Genomic DNA, 26655 nt, shown 5'->3' with positions numbered 1-26655 from the left:
AAATCTGTGGGATCTGTCTGTGTAGACACATGAGATACTGTTTCAATGAGCCTGTTGATGTTGATGAGAAGATCCGACAGTTGAATAGAAAAATTTCCTGTAAAATTCATATTGTAGTTCTATATGGTTGTGTTACTGCATCTGAAAGGGACCATTTGTGGTTTATCTCATGTGTGTTTGTTTTGGGAAATTGTTTGTTTCTGCAGTAATGACATCGTTCTAGATTCACATTCTCCTCTATGGGATGGCACACTGTTATGAAAAAGGCCCAACTCCGCTGGGGAAAAAAAAGAAATAGGGTTTATGCAACAGCAACATGACATGGGATTTCCAGTGAGGTGTGACCCCAGCACCGCATCACATTGCTTTGCTTCTTCAAGAAGAGCGTTTTGTGTTGGAAGTTGGGCAAAGGTGTTAAGAGAAAGTAGGTCGAGTACACTGGGAGTCCTGAAGAATTCAGTGTTGAGGCTTTATTGGGTTCTAAGGACAGTTTTAGGAGTCAAAACCAAAAGGTGTCCAAACAGACCCTCTATCAAACCCCAGATCAAATTTCTCTCAGAGAATCAATCAGACACACAGCATTCATGGACACATGATCATCAGTTCCTGCAGGATGACACTATTTCCACATTTCCAGTAATGTTCGTCAATGTTGTTCTCTTTGGACAAAAACCCCTCCCTCTTTTCACATTATTTACAGAAAAACTGGTTAACAGACAGTTTAAAAGGTCAGCCTCTTGGTAACATATCAGTAACTAGCGAGGCTTTAAAGCTAAACAAAAAAGATAAAACCAGTGTCACTCAGCTTCACGCAGCAGAGGCACAGGGACCAGAGAAGGAGAGGTCAAGTGGGTCATTCGGAGTGGCTGTAGAGGTCAGCAGGCGAGGGGAGGTGCACTGCAGTTGCCATGACGCTGGGGAGGTGTGAGAGGTCTGGCAGAGAGCTGAGTCGAGTGCGAAGCTCTTTGCGCACCTGTGTCACACGAGCCAGTTTCTGTTTGTACTCCTGTAACCCACATACATACACTGTAGTTAGGAAGAACACAACAGAACCACACATTAGTGTCCAAAAACATCTCCATCCACCAAGAGCGCAATTTCATTAGCTGTTCATGGCCAGTAGCTAATTAAAAAATAATAAATGGCTGATGAGACAGAGATCGATCTTTACTTTGTAAGAATAATTAGTTATGGGCATGTTGGGTGTGGCCACAAAAGCATATAGGCTATATGACAGTCACAACTGTACCTGAAATGAATCAGCTTTCATATCTCATAACCACTATGAACTGTACTTATGTTAAATATCAACAATGCAGGCATGGAGGTGTAGTTCAGCTACAACACTAAACTTTGGTCTTCACAAATTTTGAGTTTCTAATCCCTCCTTTTGTGAGGTGCAAAAATGGCAACATACCAGATGATTATCTACAAACATATATTTCTGCTATATTCAACATGAATAGTGTGTTTCTCTGGAAGCCCCGCCAGTCTCCAGAAATTCTAAAATCGTTTTGCATGGAGAGTAGAATTTGCAGAACATACATTTTATTGGGAGACCAGAGAATGTGTTCAGGAGCAGAGTAAAATGCAGTATGGACACACCTTCCGCACTAAGTTAGAAAAGCGAGTGCTGTTTGTACGCACTTCCAACTTCTGTTCGTTGTGCACCAGGCCCTGGCGCTGGCTCTGTAGAAACAGGGTGAGGGTGCGGGACAGCTGCCTCCGGTCATCAATCTCTGCAGCCAGACGCCCACTGTAGTCTGCCAGCAGCAGACAGGCCTCCTCCACCATCCGAGACAACCGCTCTCCAGACTCTTTATCTACATTCAGATTGAAATGAGCAGGCATTCCTCGTAACGGCTACTGTGTGTTTAATGTAGTTTGAATATAAATGTATACCTGTGATGCGGTGCAGTAAAGATGTGTCCTGTACTTCAGCGGGTAAGGATGAAATTCGCTGTCGAAGGGCAGAGTCACTGGAGGCGGCATTTTCCAGCTCCTGCAGCGCACGAATCAGCTCGGCTGTCTGAAACAGTCAGCAAGTAATTACAGTGTCTGTAATTAACATTCCATGTGACTTCCAACAATTACAAAAAATAAATAGATAAAATGTTTAATTAGCTGTGCTCCAAATTGCCATGATGCAATCCTTTGATCTAATGATGCCACAAAGCAAAATGGAAGGTGGAGAACAGTTACTAAAGTATTTCTGTTTTATACTTTGAAATACAGCTTGTCAGCATTTGTTTCATAAGTCGTCCTAAAATCCTGCTAATATTAAAATGCAAAATTATTCAATAAAGAGGTGATGTAAAGGTCAGTGAGTAATTATCAAGCCCCCATGTCAAGGCAAATTTTATCGCACATACACCTTTATCACAAAGTTTAGCCTTAATAACAATATTCATTGAGCATTGGGACATGTTTCCCAACCATTAACAGTTACATTACTTGGTGAAGGAAGAATTTCAGTTAAAGGTATGTCACTCGCTCACTCACTATCACTGATTCTGGGTTGTGGCTTCCGCTGGCTATCCAGGCTATCCTCGCTCACTGAGACCCAAACTTAATTTTAAGAATCACAATTGGAAATTACAATTATCTGCATATGTGTGTTAATCAAATACACATTTGAATTGAAATGTGATTTTAATTATTCTGTACACAATTTTTCACATTTTGTCCCTATTTGTGTAAATATTGTGACAAATTTGTGTGGCTTAAGTTATTCAGGATGTTTTGGGGATTTTCTTTACTGCTCTCACCATTTGTAATCAGATATTGTTTTCCTTTGATTTTCAGTGTTTCTTATTCAGAACACCACTGATTTTTGTTTCTTTCCAGGAAATTCCCAAATATATGTGATGGACATCAAGTGCCAAAACAGCTCTCCAATAGACAGCTCTCAGGTCTTCATGCTGGTCTCTACTTAACCACAAATGCAGTGTTAGGATGTCAGCTAAAACTCAAACTGAAACCCTAACCTGAATGTGTGCGATAGATGTGGTAATCAGCATGTGCGAAAACTAAATGGATGTTGGACCAAAGGGACACCACTTACCTCCAGGCCTCAATGCAAAACCTGAAACAAACTAACTGGAAGGAAAAAGGTACATTCAGAGGCCAAACTGGGGAAGATCCACAACCAGGGTTTCAACCCCCTTCTCCTCCAGCTTGGTTTATGGCCCAGCTTGCAGACCTGAAAACCTGGAAGCAAGCTGGTGCCCCCTTGTGGATGGGATGTGATTGTGAAAGTGTTCTGTCTAGCTAATATATATATGTATACTCCACTTCCTAACAGCAGCTTAAACTGAGAGTTGTTACCCAGGGACAAATCAATCTTGTATGACACATGTGGGGATATAGAAACACCAGCTGCTCCATTGAAAACAAGGATAAATATATTTCTGGGCTATTATCTGAGATGTTAAAACTGGAGACTCATTCTGATCTCATACACAAGTGTCTTTAATGTACAAATAAAATAAACAAATAAATACATTGGCATTCCAGTAATAGTTTACACTGTACATAAACACAGGGTTTGTAAACCTTTTGTAAGGTTAAATCACATAATCTCATTGTCTTCATAAGTATTATTTCACATTCCCATTAAAAGAGAGGGACCTTCAAATGCGGCCCACAAATTAGTCCTTTATTTCCAGGACCTAGAAGGACTCAACCTGGCAGTTGCCATAAAGGAAAGTGCTTTTAAATTACAAGATGGACAGAAACAACATTTTTTTTTACGCACCATACAAAGAGTAATGTGCTCTGGCCGAATCCTGCACGCTTCATGACACCAATATCAATTAAATGATGTAATTATCATCTGCAGAGACCTTCCTCAGGAGGATTTAACCCTTCTTGCATAATATTGTATAGTTAATAATGAAATCATTATTTCATTTAAATCATGATGACGATTCTCTTTTTATTTCTACTTTACTTCTGTACAAATGCAAAAAAAAAATTGTGTGAAATATTAAAACACTTTTAACAGCATAAAATACATTAAATTACAAATGTCAATATCTGTAAGTAAATTTATATGGACTAAATGATTAGAATGAACTGAAGAATCAAAAGACTAAACAGAACAGACAGATCTGGTGAACTGATGAACAAAATGCAGGATAAAATCATCAATTGTGCAGATGTCACCAATGCTACATTGGTATGCTATTTAGTGATAGTGATATGCTTCTGATAATAGACAGTCATGCGAATATAAAATGAAGTGAGAGTTAGCAGCTAAACACTGTGGATTCCAAAACATTTCGAACTAGTTTGACAAGTTTGTTTGTGAATTGTACATATTGTAAGGTGGCCAGTGTTGTGGCCAATTTGAATATAGCCCTCGACTTTGTGTGTGTGGAGTTTGCTCTCCCAGTGGCTCCAGTTTCCTCCGGTCACCCAAAGACATGCACACTGGTTGATTTGGTGACTCAAAATTGCACCCAATTAGTGCTGCAACCATGAAATATTTTTGTAATCGATTATTCTTTCGATTTTTTCAGCGATACAACAATTTGTTTAAAAAACTAAAACTAAGTAAACTTGGTCGGAGCAGTCGCGACGGCAGTCAACCTCACCGGCGCCATCTTGGGTAAATCTATATGCTAATGAATGTAGATTTGTCCATCTGTTGCATTTATCATTACCACCTTATGTATAGGGAAGGCATGTTTTGAGATGTAACTTATCAGTGTGTGTGTGGCACGTGGGAGAATTACATGAGTGAGATCTTTGTATTTGCTCTCTTGCTACTTATCATGCCTCGTCACTATCGACTCATAACACAGGCTACAATAATTACAAATAATGTACATTCTAAGAGGATGTCATGTGCCGATGTTTTCAGTTCAGGTGCTGTAGCATTGACAACGTACTTTTATGGTAGGACAGGTCCATTTTACAGTGTATACACGGCACTACATTGTCCACCTTACGCAGTGTAAAATGGTCCCACACTTTAGACATATTCTGCCTTTTACGCACACCGGTATCTTCATCTTTCAAATGTGCTTCAGGTAAAACAAGCGCACCTGGCTGCAACTGGTGTGGACCTCCACAGTAGGCGGAAACACGTCACCTTCACAGTAGGCGGAAACACGTATACGACTTTGGTGAATTAAACGAAGCCTCGAGGCAACATATTTTGTAATCAAATTAATTGAATAATCATTTCAGCCCTACACCCAATGCACCGAGATAGGCTCCAGCAGCCATGAGTGAGAGTAAGTGAGTAATGCAGAAGAGAGATCACATTTAAAAAATATATATAAAATCACACCAGAGGTGGAAAAAGTACTGAAAATTTTTTATTAAGTAAAAGCATCTTTACTTCGCTTAAATTCTACTCAAGTAAAAGTAAAAGTTACTTAGTTCCTTGCAATTACTTGATGTAAAAAAGGACTAGTCATGAATCCAATACAGCACTAGTTGGTCTGTTTAGGCGGTATAATGTGCAAACTATGTTCAGACCAGCCAATAAAATTGGTCCAACTCATTACAATAACAAAGAGAAAATAAAGCCAAAACCAAGAATTACAAAACTGAAAATGTTCAATAATTCCTTATTAACAAACTGTGCTTGTTCTTTATATAGCAAACATAATTGTATCAGTTGTCTTTACTTACAGGAAAAAAGCAAATAGAGTGAATCTGCAAAGCATTCACAGTGCATCACTTTTTCCACATTTTGTTATGTTGCAATATTATTCCAAAATGGATAAATTGAAAAAAAATTAATTGAGGTTTTGGCAAATTTATTTAAAAATCCACCTCTTGAGAAAACACTTGATTTTACATTATTTGGAAATGCTCACATGTCTATATAAGGTACCACAGTTGACAGTTCATGTCAGAGCTCAAACCAAGCATGAAGTCAAAGAAATTATCTGTAGACCTCACAGACAGGAAAATCTTGAGGCACAAATCTGGGGAAGGCTACAAAAATATTTCTGCTGCTATGAAGGTCCCAATGAGTACAGTTGCCACCATCAGGCCACAGTGGCCTTCCACCGTAAGTGGAAGCAGTTCCAAACCACTAGGATTCTTCATAGGGCTGGCCAGCCCCCTAAATTGAGCAACAGGGGAAGAAGGACCTTATTCATGAAGGTGACCAAGAACCAGATGGTCACATGGAGCTCCAGAGAGGACAGAGGACAACCATGTCTGCACTGCACAGTTTGGACTGACGATACTGCACTGTTGTGGCGACCCGATTCAAGCAGTATTTTGGGCATGCGCAGTCCAAATCGGGTAGCGATTTCTCTGCATCATCTCAATACATCGCAGTGAATCCATGAAGAACTGTATTATGTCTTCATTGGCCCAAACTCCCAGGAATGAGCTAAGTAAAAAACAAATGGGAAAAAAATAGTAGGCACTCTCGGGAGACAGAGTCTTTCATCAGGAAGGGAAAGCGGTGTCACTACCCACCACACAAGAATCCATAGAACCGCCTTCTGGATATAGTGAAATGCCTTCTGCATATAGTTAAAAGTTTTCACTTCACACGAATATGTGAAAAACATGTTTAACGAACAGGCTGTCCAAGCTCTCAACATCAAGAGTACATAGAACTCCAGCACTTTCACCTCCAATCACTCCGGACTCTTTTGCACAAAACCACTTTGCACATAATCACTTTGCCCTTACTGCTCTTTCTTTTATGGCTCTTTCTTCTTTCTTAAACATTGTAAAAAACTGTAACTCATTTCACCTTCACCTTCACCCTACCAGTTACACATATTTTATGTTAAAGACGTAAAAGTGTAATACTTGGTTATGTTTGCAATATTTGCATATTGGTTCACTGTTTACTTGCAACATTTGCAATACTGTGGTCTGTAGCAGTTGCAGAAAGCATTTCACTGCACATCATACCGTGTATGACTGTGTATGTGACAAATAAAATTTGAATTTGAATTTGATGTTTAACACGCTGTTTAAGTTCAATCCTGAAGCCTTTTGTTTGTTACATAAGAGTCTATTTCACCTGTATCTGTGTGAGCGTTTCATATATACATAGTATATAGTGTTTCATATATATATAGTAGTATAAATGCATGCTTGTCAGTTTCATATGTGAATGTGTATGTGTTTCACGTTTGTTTGTTTAACAAAAGTCAAGGTTCTGAGGTTCCACTGAGCAAAGCACCGTCCCCACAAACTGCTCCCCAGGCACCTGCCACTGCTCACTCAGGGTGATGGGTTAAATGCAGAGGATAAATTTCACTGTGTTCACCGTGTGCTGTGCTGCTGTCTAACACATGTGACAATCACTTCACTTTGAACTTTGAAGGTGGTCACACGCTAGATCTTGTACTGACCTTCGGTTTAAGTATAGAAGACATCTCTTCCGCAATCTGAAATAATCTCAGATCATTTCCTTATCGCTTTTAAAATATATCTTAGACTCCTATAGAGACAAACAGACAATTACATCAAGTACAGAGCAGAAGTTTATTAATACCCTACCAGATTTATCACTGCTGATCAACTCACTGTCAGACCCCGCTGAACTTGGCCAAGCAACCAAATGCCTAGAATTAACACTGCATACTAAGTAAGATAATGTTGCTCCTCTCAAAAGGAAGATAGTAAGAGATAAAAAATGAATACCTTGGTATAGTGATCACATACACTCGATTAAGAAAACCGCCTGGAAATTACAACGTAAATGGCGTTGAAACAAGTTGAACGTATTTCAAATAGCATGGAAGGAGAGCCTCTAGTGGTGGCCTAGCGGTTAAGGAAGCGGCCCCGTAATCAGAAGGTTGCCGATCCGCCAAGGTGCCACTGAGGTACCACTGAGCAAAGCACTGTCCCCACACACTGCTCCCCGGGTGCCTGTCATGGCTGCCCACTGCTCACTCTGGGTGATGGGTTAAATGCAGAGGACAAATTTCACTGTGTGCATCGTGTGCTGTGCTGCTGTGTATCACATGTGACAATCACTTCAAATAGCATGGAAGGAGAACTATAGGAAGGCTCTTAGCCTTGATGTTGTTTGAATGCTCCCATGAATGCTGCCCCTTCAGGCATCTGGAAAGTGCTCCCCAGGTCCACAATTATCTTCTTGATGTCTTGGCTGATTTCTTTAGTGTTTCCTATGGTGTCACAAAAGGAAGCAATGTGTTGAGCTGTGCCTTTAAATACATCCACAGGTGTGCCTCCAATCAACTCAAGTGGTGTCAGTTAACCTCAGACTCTTTCAAAGCTATGAAATCATCATTTGGGTTTACCCAAATAGTTTAAAGGCATAGTAACCTCAGTGCATGTGAACTTTTGACTTTGACAAAAGTAACAAAAAAATCTCAAAATCTCTAACTCTCACACATTAGTTTTATATTTAGCAAAAATAAATTATTTTGGGAATCCAAACAGGCCTAAAACTGAAAGGGTTTTGTATGATTTAATATCAGACCGTAAGAAGGAAAAAAAGTTATACATCTTTTTATACAGTGTATGTAAACTTTTGGTTTTAACTGTATTTAAAAAGACTTGAGGCTGTAATTGCTGCCAAAAGGTATATCAACAAAGTATTGAGCAAAGGCTGTGAATACATGTGATGTACATGTGCTATCTCAGTGTTTTTATTTTCAATAGATTTGCCAAAACCTCAAGTAAACTTTTTTTCACATTGTCATTATGAGGTGTTGTATGTAGAATTCTGAGGAAAATGCATTAAATCCATTTTAGAATAAGGCTGTAACATAACAAAATGAGGAAAAACTGATGCAATATGCAAACTTTCCATATGCACTGTATAGGCTATTCTACTGACAAACACATGCTTTCATGCGGCAGGCTGTAAAAGTTTAGGCTAAAGACACTCAGTTTTGAAAAACTGATTATAATTATCTGTATAACAGCAGTCTAGTTGTTTGCATCAAACAAATTGTGAATTTGTTATAACAATAAACAAAAGATGACTTACTCTGTGCTCGTTATGTGTGGGGAATTATAGTTTGGGTAAACAACCTTTTCGGTAGATTTAATTTCAAATAGCAGAATAACTCAAAGAATTGAAGGATACCTTTTAATTGATTGTGATATTGCATTTTGCCCTGCTATTTTAACACTGCTATTTTCTGATTGGCTAGTGTGTAGGTCTTCTCTTTTTGATTGGCTGGTAACTGATCGGCTCTTGGACTCAGAGGAGATGCCTTGTTTCATAGTGAGGCGCTACTGTCCACGGTCTGAGAAACATGCCGCGCACAAACAACTGTGCAATTTCCTTCCAGTTTAGGAGGATTTGTTCTGCATTTGATTCTTCACTCAGTAACGCGGGTTTTTTCCTAAGTAGCAAAGTGAAATACTTGGGTAAAAAAAAAAAATTAAATTACTTATTTTAAAAACAACTTAAAAACCAAAAAACTTTACTCAAAAAACTACTCAATTACAGTAACATGAGTAAATGTAATTCATTACTTTCCACCTCTGCACCACAACCTACTGCCATGTCTCCTTTTTTCCACCAAGCAACAGTATATACCAGCAGGGCCATCGGGATACCTCTACACATCCATGTCTCATTCCAAAGCACATTCTGACTGAATACAATACTGTTAGGTATTAGTAACCCTAACCCTAATTTTATGATACCAGAAGATGAATGAAAGACCATTACATGAAACAATTTTTTTTCATACTGCACAGTTCTGGAATACTAATGCACATGAGCTTTGGCAAACCTGTGGAGGTTCTGATGGGGAACTCTGGGATGCAAAATCCTCATCTGTAACTGTGATGTCCTCATATGGACGCTTCTTTGCCTTCCTGTCTGTGTCTGAGAACAAAAATCACAGACACTGTCAAACTCAAAACTTATTACAAATCCTGATTCAGGGTGTTTGGTATAAAGCTGCGTTAGACTATATTCTACAGACTACAATCCAATTAAGTCTGATCATGGAAGGCACCCCACAACTTGTAAGATCTACAGATACCACAGGTAAGTAGCCAGTTAGGCTGCATGAAAACCTTATTGCACATAAGATAGGAGAAATAATAGTTGAGTTCAATTGCAGATGAACATTAAGTGTAGATGAACATTAACAGGGTAGAAACTGTTGATTAGTTGGTTAATCTTTGTTTTAATGCTCCTGTATCTATTGCCTGATGGCAGCAGTTGGAACAAGTGGGATGTGAAGAGTCTTTTAGGACTCCACCACCCATAGCAACCATTATTTTTAATACTCCTTATATAGTTCTATAATGTTCTACACACATTTTTTACATTCGATTCAGACAGAGGAGTTTTCAAATTGACTCTCATTTCTGGGTAGCATGTATGTTGTCTCCTTCATGCTTGACACTGTAGTGACGCTGCCAGTTTGGTGAGTGTGTAAAAGACGATGGGTCAGTGCAGTACTTACGCAGGACCTGCGAGAGCTGCTCCAGAACATCACTCTCATACACAGCTCTCTCCTGCCAGATGGATAGAACCCTGCTCAGCTGCTTCTTACAGCTCTCCTCCCCCTCACTGCAAAGAGAAAGCAAACTTCAGCTATGTTCAGAAAGACATGCAGTTATACTCTTCCCTGTTAGGAAAAAACTTCCCCAAGGTGTCTGAATAGCTGAGCAACTGAGTGTCGTCAAATGACAACCTAAGATCTAAATACTTAAATACATATCGATACACTAATTTTTTTATCACTACATTTTTTATCTGTTCATCTTAATGGCTACTATTTACTTACAAGCATCGTGATGTTAATTTTAGTATAAATATTAACTTCTATAGTACATGACCATTGAACAGCTGTAGCTGTATTTCAATTTATACAATAGGAAATCTCACAGGAGAATACAATAGCAAAACAACCTGTGCAAAATGGGTCATGCACCAAACTACTTAAAATGGCACTTAAATCTGAAACAATACTCACTGTACAGTACATGTGATGTGTACACAGTTTAGTCAAACAATGTTGACATGTTTATGTATGATGCAGACGAAGCAGAAAAGAAGAATATAGGTTACGAAGGTTATTGGTTATTATGAAATGTTCTTTTTCATTTATTGCATTTATGAAAATGTGTGCATTGCTGACCTGTGTTAAGGTTTTGAAATGAAGAGAGAAGTCACCCCCACCTTGCCACATGCTGGAAAGCATCTACAATGACTGGAGCAAAGTCCTGGGTGAACTCTGGCCCTTTCCTCTTGCTGTTCTGGATGACATCATTGGCCAGGTAGAGGAAGGTGAGTTTACGGGAGACTTGGGCTGCAGACACATGTTGACAAATGTCAAATTACCTCATTTGCACACCATTAATGGAAAAGCACTGAAATAATTTTTAAGTAATCATGAGCAAGTGCCTACCACCAACTCCTACAACACAGGGCAAAAAAAACACAAACATCAGCATGCAGCCTGTAAAGCGGACACCGATGAAGTTCTAACTGTTGACTGTATCATTTTAAATGGTGTTAGTTGTCTGGATGTACATGTTTCTATCAAAAAATAGGCACCTAGGGAGGAATTTCATATAAGTAAAAGAAGAAAAACATACTAATAACTGCACAGTGAGAAAGCTTATAAGGTTCCTTATTATCAAGTATGGTTTTAATGTTTGTAGTATTTACAATACCATCAACGTAACTTATGAAATGGTGCATGCAACTATGCCAATAATCCTGTGTTTTTAATAGACTGGACACCCTTATATGTGCTGATGATGTACAATGTGTTCTGTGAAAGAAGAAGGAGGGGTGTGTAGTATTGAAAAACAGGATCTTTTTAATTACAACACAGGCATATCAGTGTCACTTAAACTGGTTATGATGGTAATACCCTCAAATCATAGTGTAATTTGTATTGCAATGACACTTGTATGGACAATGAAAAAAGAAAAGGCAGACATCCTAGTGTTGACTATGTTAAACAGACATAAACATAAACTAATGCATAAAAGCGCTTTACCTTCCACAAAGTTTCAAAGTGGTAGTCATACTGTCTACAGTATGAAACAGACTATTTAATGACAACCAATAACCCTACTGACTTAATCAATCACATTGCTACTTTCCCTGTGACATCACCCCACTTGCTACCTGATCTTGGCACTAACATGCTTCCACAAACCATATTTGCTTGAATCAGCATATTCTCCACATTCTACCGATCATATACTCCAGTGCACAGAATAGGAACATCAGTCTATTATTTTTAAGATAATAGATTCTGTATCTACTATCTAGTTCACTCGATAGTGTGGTCTATGTAAAGCACTATTACTTCATATTAAAGAGTAGCTGAAATAATCATGAACAAAAACCTTATTCTAAAACTGAGCTTAGTCAAACACAGGAAGTAGCATTTTGGCATTCTGTGCAAAATTCACATGTATTGATCTTTAAAGGAGTCAATATTCATAAATGGACATTACTATGATTTATGACCACTACTAGAGTAGAAAATGTATCTGGTTGCTTAATGACAATGTAAACCCCCTCCTGTCAACAGCTCACACACCCACATAGCTTCCATCTCATATCAACCAGATAACTGGGGAACCTTATTTGTTTTTGCAAAAGATCACCAGGCTATGTGCACAAAACTACACAATCAAATATTATTAAAATATGCAAATTATCATTCTACACAGAGAATGGAAGATTTCAGACAGATTATTAAAAAGCATCTCTCTTGGTGTCTGCCTCCATTGCTGCCTCTACATGACAGGAGGGTAGTTGCCACCTTGGAGGCACAGTGAGGTTGGGTTTGCTGATCTCACCCAGCAGATGACAAATTCAAGTCCTCCTGCATAAAACCAAAATCTCAGCAGCTCGCACATTACAGCTAATAATAGCAGAAAGATAAAGATGGTGAACGACTGATTCTCGACCCAGGCCGCAATCGTGCACTGCCTAGCTACGTTAGCATGCCGCTAGTGCTCGCATACAACTGATGAGCAGAACACACACACACACACACACACACACACACACAGTGAGAAAGAGCTCACCTTTCTTCAGCTCGTTGTACCACACGCTTACAACGGTCTTGGAGTGTTTTCTGTGGTGGATCAGCCACAGCGACAGCGTCTGCACGCTCTGCTGCGAGTTGCTCAGCTCGGATAGTTTCTTCTCCAGAGCTGCCTCGGAAAACACGGACATGGTGGACCCTGCAGCCAGCCGGGGAGCAGCGCTGGGTCCGTGGGGAAGAGAGAGAGGAGCGTCGCTGCTGCTGCTGCTGATGCTGCGGTGACGGAGGCTGCTGTGGGAACGTGTTAGCGTAGCACAGCACTTAGCAACTCCGTGTTGTTTACACTGCGTCGGTGGGCGCGAGCTGCGTAGGAATCGGGTGTTTCCATTGGTCCACAACATGCACACGTGGTTTCACAACATGCAAACGTCCACACGCGCAATCGTACAGGAGCCCATTTCAGCCAAAAAGAATAGAAAATAATAGAAATCGAAAATAAAATACATTCACTTGTTATTTTGTAAACGTTGTTGTGATTTATGCATATTAAAATCAAGCAGGCTATATTCTGACTAAAACAGCCCATGTGAACAGATAAATTATCACATTGCTGATTTAGTTTTTTTTATATAGCCACAGTACAAATATCTCCATATCATGTCATCGAAGTTACCAATTGTGGTTTTGTTGTGGTCTTATTTTGATTTAAGGATGCATGTGACAAATTATAACATTTATGTCATTTGTTGTTCATTAAGATATTAAGTTTATTATTTATGTTTAAATTGCTATATTGGTTATTATCATTCACTATAGTTTTGTTCAGGAGCAAAACTGAAATGAAACAGGAACACAACATTATCCTTTAAGAGATAATGTCTTTGTAATAATTATCTAAGATTTGTGCACTTTCAATTTAAGCATGGCTAGATTCACATCAGTGCTTGAACAATATATATGTGTGTGTGTGTGTGTGTGTCTCAGGGACATCCCAATCCTCCCCATACTCTAATCTGAGGTTCCTTCCCAATTAATAAAACTTGCTGGGCCCTGTCTGGCAGTTTTAGGAAGTGTTCTCTCTCTCTACAAGGTCCTTAGATCTGTGTGAAGGGTCAGAATATGTAAAAGACCACAAAGGCTTCAAAGGCCTTCAGAATATGCAAAAGACCTACAAATATACAAATGTAGAAGTCCCACTTTCAACATGGGATGATTTTTAAATTCTATTACAATCTTTATCAACATACAGGGACCGCAGAAATGCATAAATAATCCCAATACTAACCCCAGTGAGTGTTCAAGAACATGGATCAGATTGTGTAATGCATCATCTGGACATATTATGGCAGTTTTGTGACCTTGTGTAAATCATCTGCAGAAATCAATGTGTGGCTCAGTGTATAAGTGTCCACCCTCTTCACCAATATATACATTTAAGACCAAAACAGATAGCTACTGTGAGTGTTCAATATAAATGACACAAATTCTTGTGCTTTTTTTCCTCTATTTAATCTCTTTTCATGAAAAGCATACAGCAATATAGAGGACTACAACCCTAGTTAAGTTAAATGCAAATTTACAGGTCAAACAAAACGGCAAAGCTTGAAACGTCTGCTACACATTCACTGTACACAACACACTCCCTGCCCCTTAACTCAATCAACATTAAAAGAAAAAGGTATATGAAATGACAGTAGAAGACGGGTGTGCTGCACCAGTGGAACCACGGGGTCATCCAGTGACCCCGTCAAACCAAGACAATGTCACCTCCTCAAATTCAGATTGGGTTCAGTGTAACAGATGCTGCATCTGTACTCTCCTTCTCATCTCCCTTACATGTTTCAGGGTTAGAAGAGTGTAATGAACCTACTTGACTAGGCTGTGTGCTCTGCACGTAGAGAAACGATTGCGATGGTTTATGAAAACACATTATAAGAAATAGGTATGCTGGAGAGGATTATGAACGGTCGGGAGAAAGATTGAAAACAGAAACACACACATAGGCTCTAGTGTCAATCTGTACAGGCTAAATTTAAATAAAGCAGAACTAATTACAGCTACATGTCACACAATGTCTTTGACCTGTATGTTATTTCAATAAAATAATAAATGACAATCAAAGTCTGCAACACAACCTATACACATTAAAAGCAAATATGGGTGATTAAAATAGAACACCAAAAAGCAAAAAAAAGAGAGCAGAATTTAGAGCAAAAGAATGAGTGAAAGTGGAACACAAACTCCTAGTTTACTACAGCTGGACATTAGTGTTCAACACAAACACAGTTTTGTGTTGGTCAGCACATTCTCTTATTTTCCCCATGATGCCCAGGAGCAGGTGGCACATGGTCTGCAGGCATGCCCAGAGCAGGAGTCACATGACACTGTACTAGGTACTACACACAGAGTAGGGTAGCGGGGCCTGGCATTACAACTGATTGAGAACAGCCATCATGCAGAAGGGACCTGTGAGTGTGTGTGTGTGTGTGTGTGTGTGTGAGAGAGAGAGAGAGAGAGAGGACAGTGTGTGTCATCATGCTGCTGCATCGGTAAGCAAGGTCTACAGCACAGAGCGGTTTTGGTGGATGGGAGTGGAACACAGATCTGCGAGCATCTACTCCATCAATGAATTACAGTGGGGAGGAGTGCAGGGAGAAAATGTGAGGAGATCACAAGAGGAGAGCACAGAGAAACAAAATCTTGAACTCCTCCCAACACCATGGGCTACAGCACCTACTCTCCTCTCCAGCTGAGAAAACGTGCTCACTCTCGGGAGCGGCCTACGATGGCCAGGATGTAGAGGAAGATGTTGATGATGTCTGTGTACAGGTTGAGGGCTGCAAAGATATACTCCTCAGGACTTAGGGCCAGCTTCTTATTACCAAGGAGCAGCTGAGTATCAACAGCCAGAAACTGAAAACACACACACACACACACACACACACACACACAGACATATATGTAAATACCTCATTAAATATATAACCTCCAAAACTTCATTTTTGACTTCATTTTGCAACTTTGATGGAGGAAAGAACAGACTTCTTACAAACAAGAAATAGTTTGTCCTAGCTCCCTTAATTGTTATTCAGAGGTGTTCTGAGTGTAATATCAGAATGGCTCATCTACTCACCTTTACAGGGCACAAGATACAGTTATGATGGCGTGTTTACCTGACAAACCAGATTGGGTTTCAGTGAAAATGTGCATCATGCACTGGGGCACGCTAATTACACCTATCTGTATACAATAGGTATGTATTTAAAATGTACATTTTGGTGAATATGAACCTTTTAATTGTTTATTTGACAGGCCAGCCTGTGATAGTGGAGTCCCTTCCACTACACTGTGCTACACTGTGGCGCTTATATCCACTAGTAGCGTTGTGCAGTTGCATCGATCTAAAGCATGCCTCCAAAATGTTTAACAAGGAAACACTGACTTTACATGTGTTTTGTGGTTTCACTGTTTTAAACTAGCAACAAGCCAACATTGCGGCCAGGAAAACCTTGTTTTTAAAAAAAAAATATCTATATTTGAAATCTTTCTGTTCCATGCACATGATGAAATTTGAACAGATTTGTCTGTCAAAATGCCTCTTCTGCCCAACGTCAACTGTCAAAAAAATCAAGAGACATTTTTGCACAATCTTGGAAATTACCCACATGGCTGGAAGGCTCATGCAGTGTGAATGCAAGGTGAGGAGGCAAACTGTGCTGTTGTCAGGTGAGATCAGGTAACCTGAGGTCAAGCAAGGCTGCACCTGTAGAATCTGCAATATCTCCTTTCACCAACCTTCTTTCTCTGACCCAGTCATTCTAGGTCGATAATTCACGTCCTTTTCCAGTCATTCTTCTAGTCATTATTCTTTATTGCATTTTAACATTTCACCTCTCCTTGTTCCACTTTTCCCCCCATGATTGAGCTCATGAACTCATTTCTCAGTCTTTCCATTTAACCCTGAAATGTACTCATCAGTGATCAATGCTGGAACAGTGATCAATGCTGGAACAGATGTTGCTACTAGTAGAATCTAGTAAACATGTGAGTTAGTGAGACCAAAATGTAGCAGCAGCAGCCTCTCGGAAAGCTGCCAGACAGGTGGTCATGTGATTACTAGTCGGGTTCAGCGGTACTCACACAGGTAAAGAGCAGCGCCCCCAGGGATGCATAGACGATGTGGAGGATCTTGTGACGAATGAAGATGCAGAGAATAGAGAAGAGGAGCAGCACAATCAGGCACACAAACAGAACCCCACGGCAGGAAGTGAAGTCATACTTGCTCTGTTGAGGGAGGGATTACAATGAAAGGAGAGATCAGAGACCATTAGTCTGTTTGAGAGAAGAACAATCTCACATCAGACACAGTCTGAAAGAATTAGAGCATTTGTGCAGCAATGTGTTTTCTTCTTAAATTATCTTAAATTAAATGACAGAGAAGTGAATCTATGGTACAGTGTGCCATCCAATGGCAAAATTAATGAAATAAGTGTGAAATAAGTAATATTTGTAAAAAAATCAGTGCCATGTGTCCCTCCCGGATTGCCATATTTGTGGCTCTGCCTATGGATGCATCTGGCCAACTGATCAGCACAAATATTCAGAAGTAAAGCCCAGTGTACGAACAAGAGCGAATGTTCATTTCAAGTCCCGTTGTTGCATCTGCATTTTAGCCACTGTTTACACTAATAAATTTGCATCATCTACACCATCTGATCTGTTGGTTCTGTCGTGATATTATCAAATACTCCCCATGTGCTAAATCTTCTACAGCGTTCTACATATTTACACATCAACAACAAGCAACCTCTAAAAGAGTGAGATGGGAGGGGACCTGTAGGGAGAAGAGCACAACGGTGAAGCAGACAACAGCAGTGATGCCCACGGCCATGATGACAGAGTCAGTGTTGTAGAAGCTGGCGATCATCCCGACCATATAGGACAGGCTCAGAGTCAGGATGGACTAAAAGAACAGATTCAGAATGGAATTAGCTCAGGTAAAACACAGACAGTTGCGCATCAGAATAGAAATGTTAGATTATGTAGACATGCCCAGCATAACTAAAATTTTGTTCTAATTCTAGATTATTCATCCAGTTTGAAGAGGCAGGACTTTTCTGCATTAAAGATTCTCAGTCCCAGATCAAAAATCAGGTCAGACTGATGTACCAGAGCCACCAGGTTCCAGGGGTGTTTGCGGCGGAAGTCCCCACAGCAGCTGAGGACGATGAGTGCCACAAAGAAAATGGCGTATGACACATAGTATGTCCAGGGGTTGCGCCGTACAAATAACTTGGCATCATCCACAAATGTGAAGACGGCCACAAAGGAGAAGGTGACAAGCAGCTGAACGGTCAGGACCATGAAGACCTGAGTGGGACACAGAACAGTTAGTGAACGGTCATACTGGTGAGATGGCAGATTCGTTCCCACCCACCTTGCGGATGAAGGCCTGTCGTATAGACTTGTCCTCCCAACCAGAGCTGGTAAACTCTTCGTTGTCATTGTAGGAAGGGGGACCTCCATCACCATGGTAGCCAGGGCTGCCCATAGGAACTGCAGCATGCAGAATCAACATATATTCCCAGGCTGGATATAAAGTGGTTTCCAATGTCGAACTACCTGAGGATAATATCAGGGTTATACTCACCACTGGGGTCAGGGCCAAATCCTGTCTGGGGGGCTCCCTGCTGGTAGGGTCCCTGGGGATAAAGGCCTTGAGCATAGGGCATCTGAGGGTAGGGCATTTGAGGATATGGGGCAAACCCTGGAGCACCCTGAGGGAAGCCAGGTTGGCCGTATGGAGTGGGACCAGGGTACGCAGGTGCTGCGGGACCCCCAGTGTAGTTGGGAGGGGGCATCCCAAACCCGTCTGGGTTGGGGGGTCCATACATGTTGTTGTACAGGGGGTTATTCTCCCCATATCCAGGGTAAAAATTCTTGTCCTGAGACATGGCTGCTGATGTTAGATCCTGAGGAGACAGAAGCAATAAGACTTTGGAGGGTGAGAAATACCTGCGCATACCACTACATAAACAACATAAGCAACAGAAGCACTACAGTCCAGTCCACATAACCAACACCTGTACTGGACAGAGGTGTAACTGGATACTATATTGGAGTGTATTGTTGGAGTGTATTTTGTACTCCCCTACAATCTATCGTTCATTTTAGTTATGAGCCAACAAAAACAAACCAAGTTTTTATTACACAGCTATTAATGTTAAGAGTAAATGTGGAAAAGTGTTGCTTTACAACGAAGCATGTTGAAGTGATTTTTACACGGGATTTTTTTTCCTGGACCAAACAAAAGCACAGAAGAAATGGACTAAAATAGCCACTGCCAATAGATATTGTCAGAGTTGTCAGAGTTTGTCAGAGTTTCTTGCATGGGGTGGGAGATATTGTCCAACAGGATTGACAGCTTAGCCACCATTCTCCTGTCACTCACCACCTCCACTGGGTCCAGAGGGCATCCTAGAACAGAGCTGGCCTTCCGGATCAGCCTGTTCAGTCTCTTTCTGTCCCTTTCTGTCAGCAGACATGCTGCTGCCCTAGCAGAACACACCGTAAAAGATGGCCGATGCTAGTCATAAAAAGTCTTCAGGAGTGGCCCATGTACTCCAAAAGACCTGAGTCTCCTCAAACAGCAGGGGCAACATAGGGGACTCGACGTCCATTATGTCTGCCCAGCTCATGGTAGCGCGGGATGGGGGGGGTTTAAGGCGCCCTCCACTGCGGGTTTGGGTAACAGACATGGGTTGTCACGTATGGCCATGGTGACACACAGTCACCTCTTGAATTTTGAACGCCATGGTCTTGCAGTGAACACAGCCATCCCAGTCAGCAAGCGACGCCTGAGCGTGCTTCACCCCCATGCACGTAATACACGTTTGTTAAGAGCTCAAAATGGTCAGGGACACTCGCCACAACACGTTAAGAGTTATATTTATTAACCCCCTCGCCTTGATGCTTTGCTGGTATTTGGAGGATAGCGGGGTTGAGACCACTATTCTTCCACAGAAATTAAGCGAAAAGAAGAATCAGTACTTTGAGGAAAGCAACTGCGCCCTGCGTTCTGCTGTGAGGTCCTTGACAGCTTGCCTGTGAACTATCAGCAGGGGGGGGCAACCACAGTCCGGGCACGGAGGAGAGTCTGGGGATCTTCAGATCTTCAGGGGAAAGAGTGCGAGAAGCCCATTCCGGTGGACTGTTATAAGGGAGACAGGGCTCCCGATGTGCAGCTGCCATTGGTCCATCTGCGATAGACATGGTGTCATTGGTTCTTACACGATAGGTCACGCTGAGGGCGTTCCCATAGTGAGATACAGAGTGAATGTTTGAAAGAACAATACAAATTTTTTCTACTCATTGTAGCAAATCAAAGTGTCCACACAGATGTATGAGACCTTAACTGTTGTATTTGAAAATATCCAGTCACCATGTAGAAAATTTATGGCATGCATCGATTTTGAGACACTGATACTCTTAATTATATCAAATCTTGGGAACAGTGAAGGTTCACACCTCTAGTGGACAGTCAAAGCTAAGACAAAGGAGTTCAGTGAGGACCTGCAGCTGTGCATTGGGGCTGCTCAGAAATGATAAGGCTGTATCTAAATGTTTTCACAATGATGTTTCCTTCATTTAGTGTAAAATAATGAGAAGCAAAGTCTGAAATATTCGATCATTAATTCAAAACATGCTTCTTGTACATCATCTTATTATCTTTTGGGAGATACCTGTGCCATTTACATCAGTGTAAATGGTCATGAAAATAAAAACACATTGAATGAGAAGGTGTCCAAACTTTTGGACACCCACACACAAACAAAACCCAAAAAAGTAATACACAAAACAGAGGCCTAGCCAACACACAAACCTTCACAATTTACACAGCATCACAAACATTCAATTTGACACAGAATATGGAACAAATCAGAACAAAGTTGTCTTGCACTGACCTCAGAATAACACAAAGAAGGCTCTCATAGGCTATAAATGTAAATGACTAAAGAGGATTACAGACAGAGACACACATCTTCATCTCCTTCCTAGCTCCCATGGACAATAGCTAAACACACACATAATAGCTGTGTCAAAATCAGATCACAGGTTAAATCCTGCCACTCACCATTTCAGTTTCTACATCCATTTCTTTTTAGATGCATTAACAGCTCAGAACCCACTTTGTAATGAATGAGTCATTTGCTGATATTTTGTCCAGTTTCCCCATCAATCATCATGAGTTCAACGTTTCAGTCATGGTTGTGATGCCCAGCACATCTAGGGTCACTAGCATTAGCATTGGCTGACCTTATTAGTCCACGTCTCTACAAACACCAGACCACCCTCCTGGGGCTCTAGTTTTAAAGCTGCATACATCTTTCTGTGACTGTTAATCCACAGTCAAGACTTCCCCAACATCCCCCCCAAAAATAAATATTCCATCCAAACCAAAGACATGGAAAAGCACGACCTGCATTATCTAACAGGACCTCCTCTTTTATTTGGGAAGAAGCACAGAACATCGTGAGTGCATTCCTGCATTTCGTCCGAAAGCATCTTAAAGCTGCCAAAATTGGCCACTTAAAAGATGCTTTTTCTAAAAAACACTGGAGTAAAATACTTATTTTTTACAATAAAACTAGATCATGAGGTGATGGTCATTTGTCAGCTCTCTTGGTCATCAGTTTGTGTGATGCATGTTGCTGAACTGTATTCAAATTTCTGTTCATTTGTGTGTGCTGCGCTCATAGACATAGGAAAACGCCTCACATTTGTTTGATTTCTCCTCGAGAAGCTGCGCAAGCCTCAAAAGTTTAAGGTCAAAAGTTTGGTCCATATATTTGACCGCTTGAACGGCCTCAACCTGTCTTTGCAAGGCCGCAAAGCTCATATTTTGCTCCTTGCAGACAAAGTGCACGCCTTCACACAAAACTAGACCTATGGCATGGCTGCATCAGTTGAGGGAACTGCGACATGTTCCCCAGCCTGGCAGACTTTATCACTGTTGCAGGCACATCACACAATTTCTCCTCCCTATTTCAATCAGTGTCTGAGCACCTGTCAGCAATGAAAAAACTATTTGCAATGTACTTTAAAGAGGATTATCGCTCTCATGCATGGGTTTGAGATCTGTTTGTGTGCACAGCAAATGAGCTATTAATTGATATGCAGGAACAGCTTATTGAGCCTAAGAGTGACAGAAGACTGAAGGACCTCTTTAGCTCCTAATAATAACAATTAGTGCTGCACGATTAATCTAATCGCAATCGTAATCGCGATGTCAGTCTGTGCAACTACATGAACGCAAAAAGCTGCGATTTAAATGATTAGTACATGGATTGGATCGGCGACATATCCGATCCATTCTCTCAAAGTTTGCGAGCTGACTGAAGTCTCACTTCAGTCGGATGTGACGTGTTTGGTCACATGACTTTCGATTCGGAGACGTATGGGTAGACGCGGCATGATGAGCTGCATCGTACGTCAACGTCTCCGCCATATTGCGATAGGTTGTGCTGTGGAGTGACGCATATACATGTCTATGGAGAGAAGTGCATAAAAATGGCTCACTCTTGTGCTGCTTGGGGCTGTAAAAACCGCTGTACACTCCAAACCAGATCCCGGGGGATTACATTTCATAGGTAAGGCTGGACAATTGTTTTGAATATATTTGGTTATTATAAAATCCCGTTTTATAAGTCTTAACCTTAGCTAAGCTAGGCTAAGCTAGCGAAGCTATGCATTCCTGTGTTCAAGTCAGCCTCCAAACAACATTTTGGCTAAACGTAGGCATTAACTATTTAGACTGTTCTTAGCTGTTTAGTTAACTTTCCTCAAACTTTGATGAAGGTTTCCTAAAGAAATTCACCTCAGTTTACAAATCTTAATCTTAGCTAAGCTAACAAAGCTATGCATCCCTGTGTTCAAGTCAGCCTCCAAACAACGTTTTGGTTAAACATAAGAACTATAATATGGGATTTTATAATGGCCAAATATAATCAAAACAGTTGTTTAGCCTTACCAGGATTTGTCGTTCGACAGTAATGTAAAAGAGTTTTTGTGATTTATTTAATTTTGTAGAATATTGTATTTTGAAAGCACCGGGCATTTCAGGTTGTTATAAGTAGTTTGTATGTTTCACTTTGAAATTAAACATTTCACTATTATTGATATTTTTTTTGTCTGTATGTAAGATAAGGATAACAAGAACTGTGTTACCTATAGATGTGATTACTTTTATTTACACATTTTAATTTAAACGTCTAAAAACGTCTTAAAATGGCTCATTTGAATTCTGCCGAAGGCATTCAGAATATGTGTGCTACCCAAATAATTACTAAAAGTAAGTCTTTGAGACACCCAAGAGATTTTCTGTGCAAAAAGCAAGGTCGCGTCAGAACATCGCGTCGCACATCGCGTCTTTCTGCACCTCTCTCTACAATACACAGTATTAAAAGAACCTAAAAAAATATTCACAAAATAACACACATGCAAAATATTCCTAATATGTACATAAATTAAAATGAAAGAAATAACTTTTGGCACACAAACCCCACGCACCTCTCACAGCTCAGGCCATGTGTCCAAGAGACCTGAACAGGGTCTCAAAAACAAAATAAAAGTCTTTAGGAAATAAGAAACTAAAAGACACAAGAAAGATGAAATATACTTATAAATCTAGTGTAACCATTTAACTCTGGCACAAAAGCTTGCGTAGTATAGACCCAGCTCCCAACCCAACTTTGTGAATAGATTAACGGCGATATTTTTTTTTATCGCCGATAAAAGTCTTGCATTAACGCAGCACGTTAACGCCGATAACGGCCCACCACTAGTTAATAAACTTGTGAAATTGTGAATTATTCCTCAGAACATAAACGTACCACCAGACCTTTAAAAGACTACAGGAAAACCCAAACCAAAACAAAATGACAAAAATGTATGTTTTATTGTGTCACAGGTGTAGTTCATCGGATACAGATGATGGGACAGTAAAGACAAAGGGCATACTTTACAATAATTGTAAGTGTGAGGACTACAGAACAACAGAAAGGTAAGCAAGAACAAGATTACACTACATTTCATACATATAGAACAGATTCCTCAAATAGTTGCAAATTTATTATTAAGACATGTACTGAGGTATTGAGAATTTCAGCTCAGTAGACAACAAAATACAAATGATTTATGTTCCAAATACACTCAGTTCAAATGGAACCACATAGATAAGTCTCCTCAATCCTGTTAGTGTACTTACTTCATTCCAGCTCAGTTTAATAAACTGGAAAACCATCCATCTTATTAACTGACTCATGAAGGTGTGATTGTGCCCAAAAGTATCCCAGAAGGCTGGTCTCTGATCAGTCTTTTCTTTAGACTCTAAATAGAGGTAAAGATATGCAACTTGGAAGGACCTGATCCAACATCAGCACATGCCTTTCCAACATTCTACTGACTCAGCATTTTCATTGCATTAGACCTGCTGACTAATTCTGGCTCATTCATATAATGGCCTGTTTTTCATTCTGACACTGGGTATAATTTGAAAATGCCCACTGTCCTTTACGATAAATTACAGTAATAGAATGAGATAACATAGGGTAGGTTGTCCACAGAAGGAATTATTAGTCTATTTTTGAAAAATCCTACATCTATCAGATTGGTAAATTGGAATGTTTTTGGTTCACATTGGTCCAGCTCAACCGTAGGTCCAGAGTAGACCTGAAAGTCAACTAAGTCAACAGACAAGCAGTCAATGCAATGGGGCAATGGTAGCCTACTGGGTAGGCAAAGCGAACTGGTAACCCAAAGGTTGTGGGTTCAAATTGGCCTTGATCAAGGTACCATATCCACTCACTGCTCCCCTGGCTGCCCACTGCTCACTAAGGGTAATTGATTAAATACAGAGGACACATTTTGTTGTGTCACCATGTGCAGTGTATCACAATGACAATCATTTCACTTTCATGAGCTGAACCAACAGGCCTGCAAGGTGTTTCCCAGATAATCATCATTAAAAATTAACCTTAAAGCAACAGGCAAACAGGTGCGTGTGATCTAAGGGGATATTCAGAATATCAGCCTCAATAATGGATACAAAAACAGTCCCTATCTGTAGTACATGGTGAATTTACACTCGATGAGGAAATTGAACTAAAACTAAATAAAGTTGCTTTTATGGAAAGAGTTTGTGCTGTTTTCTGGAAGAGACTCTGCAGACTGCTGTGAGAGATATCATGCAGACTTCACACAATTTCACATGCTCTTTATTATTTCTGATAGTGAGAAAAATAAAAATCAAATCTCTTGTGCCTTTCTCAGGCTGAGCAAACCATAAAAAATTATCCATGTTTATGTTTTATAGAATGAGACAAATGTCTTCACAAAGACAGCAATACTCAACCGGTCATCGTCACCATTCAAAATATCACAGGCAACCAGGGGATATCGACAATAAACAGATCCACACATTCCACTAGAACCTCTGACATTCCTCACCAACACCTCCAGCCACCAAAACACCATGATCATGATGCCGATCATATTCTGACAGAATTTCAACACAAAACAAATACAAACTGATATTTACAAGAATTTTAAGGAATTACTGAGTCACTTTGTTACAATATTATTTATATTCTCTGTTTTTATTATAACCACTCTTTAACAAAACAAAAATAAAAGGGGGAAAATAAGATCTGATATCAGTACAGAGAAGCTGAAAATCACCATGATTTCAGCATCCTATCTGAGAAACCTCTGTTCAGTGATGATAAAATACACCAACACCATACAACAACTTTATACAGTATAAATCCTCAACTGTTACAGTTTTAGACATTTAGTGGAGTAGAACGATACACGCGTCCGTTATATCATGTATATTTGTGTATCTTACGGTGAAACGCCCTGCATCCATCTACAAAAACGACGCGAAGGAAAGGATGAAACAGTAATAAAAATACATAATAAGCACGAAGCGCACGGCGCAGCGCGATGAGCAGACGGTGGATCGCCGCAAAATGCGCAGCGAGGAACATAAAAACACACGGGGGTCCATTCAGCCATACTCCACAACACAAACACACACGGCAGCGGAAAGACACAGACTGAATTTCAGGGAGGTGAAAATGCGGCCGGAGTTGAAGGATGTAAAAAAAATGTGAAAAGGTTGCGTGAGCAATAACGTCACAACCACAACGAAACCCAAAATCACGTGATTTCAGCAGGACAACTACAACCATCGTCTAGTTCACCCAGCATGACAAGCACAGGATGCCGATATCTGATCCAGGCAGCTCTAGCTGTGACAGTTGTGTTAGTTTGTGTGTTGTGTGTAGCTTACACGCATTAGCTGCGCATTAGCTAGTGAGTAGAGGAGCAGCGATCAGGCCGGACGGACAGGCCCGGGCGGTAGCTAGTGTAAACACCGTACACACACATTATACACGTCGTAATCACGTCGTACACACGTCGTAGAAACATCATACACACACAACACACTCACCCACTATCCGCTTCACAGTTCGCGTGTCTCCGCGTCTCAGCACCGAATGTTGCTGCTGCTGCCCCTTCCCGCTGCGTCTGACGCCACGAAACACTGCGTCTGACGTCACGACAAGACGCTCTCATATGACACATGTTCAACACGAACCGGAAAACGACGAGAAAGATAATGTAATAATGTTGGGGTAACTGA

At 40.5% G+C, this 26655-nt stretch overlaps 2 protein-coding genes across 3 annotated transcripts; both read right to left on the bottom strand.

Moving 5' to 3' along the window:
• Nucleotides 1–130: 130 nt before the first annotated feature.
• LOC114769948 (regulation of nuclear pre-mRNA domain-containing protein 1A-like) lies at nucleotides 131–13558 on the bottom strand. Of its 2 annotated transcripts, none has more exons than XM_028963388.1 (7): nucleotides 12988–13558; nucleotides 11114–11243; nucleotides 10395–10501; nucleotides 9711–9805; nucleotides 1903–2029; nucleotides 1606–1823; nucleotides 131–1006 (listed from the first exon to the last, which is right to left on the bottom strand). In XM_028963388.1, exons 1-7 carry the CDS (start codon nucleotides 13346–13348, stop codon nucleotides 854–856), a joined length of 1191 nt encoding a protein of 396 aa, XP_028819221.1. In that variant the 5' UTR covers nucleotides 13349–13558; the 3' UTR covers nucleotides 131–853. The 2 variants fall into 2 exon arrangements, with proteins under 2 accessions (XP_028819221.1, XP_028819222.1); XM_028963389.1 differs by having other exon boundaries at nucleotides 1648–1823; nucleotides 12988–13553.
• An 895-nt stretch (nucleotides 13559–14453) lies between these two features.
• grinaa (glutamate receptor, ionotropic, N-methyl D-aspartate-associated protein 1a (glutamate binding)) lies at nucleotides 14454–26597 on the bottom strand. Its single transcript, XM_028963390.1, has 7 exons — nucleotides 26464–26597; nucleotides 18598–18919; nucleotides 18385–18503; nucleotides 18117–18317; nucleotides 17782–17910; nucleotides 17088–17231; nucleotides 14454–15860 (listed from the first exon to the last, which is right to left on the bottom strand). Exons 2-7 carry the CDS (start codon nucleotides 18899–18901, stop codon nucleotides 15711–15713), a joined length of 1047 nt encoding a protein of 348 aa, XP_028819223.1. The 5' UTR covers nucleotides 18902–18919; nucleotides 26464–26597; the 3' UTR covers nucleotides 14454–15710.
• Nucleotides 26598–26655: the final 58 nt, after the last annotated feature.

Source organism: Denticeps clupeoides, chromosome 20 (assembly GCF_900700375.1).
Source record: "Denticeps clupeoides chromosome 20, fDenClu1.1, whole genome shotgun sequence".
Taxonomy (NCBI): domain Eukaryota; kingdom Metazoa; phylum Chordata; class Actinopteri; order Clupeiformes; family Denticipitidae; genus Denticeps; species Denticeps clupeoides.
The sequence above is the reverse complement of the archived record's forward strand: the minus strand, read 5'-3'. Positions and strand labels throughout refer to the sequence as shown.

What these genes read in the sequence shown, in the direction of transcription:
- LOC114769948 (XM_028963388.1), bottom strand. Translation starts at nt 13,348, where the DNA reads ATGTTGTGGACCAATGGAAACACCCGATTCCTACGCAGCTCGCGCCCA. An exon ending in GCAGCTCTCGCAGGTCCTGC is followed by an intron (nt 9,806 to 10,394) that starts GTAAGTACTGCA and finishes TTTTGTTCTCAG; the next exon opens with ACACAGACAGGAAGGCAAAG. An exon ending in TTTACTGCACCGCATCACAG is followed by an intron (nt 1,824 to 1,902) that starts GTATACATTTAT and finishes ATCTGAATGTAG; the next exon opens with ATAAAGAGTCTGGAGAGCGG.
- grinaa (XM_028963390.1), bottom strand. Translation starts at nt 18,901, where the DNA reads ATGTCTCAGGACAAGAATTTTTACCCTGGATATGGGGAGAATAACCCC. An exon ending in GACAGGCCTTCATCCGCAAG is followed by an intron (nt 18,318 to 18,384) that starts GTGGGTGGGAAC and finishes TGTCCCACTCAG; the next exon opens with GTCTTCATGGTCCTGACCGT. An exon ending in TTGTGCTCTTCTCCCTACAG is followed by an intron (nt 17,232 to 17,781) that starts GTCCCCTCCCAT and finishes CTCCCTCAACAG; the next exon opens with AGCAAGTATGACTTCACTTC.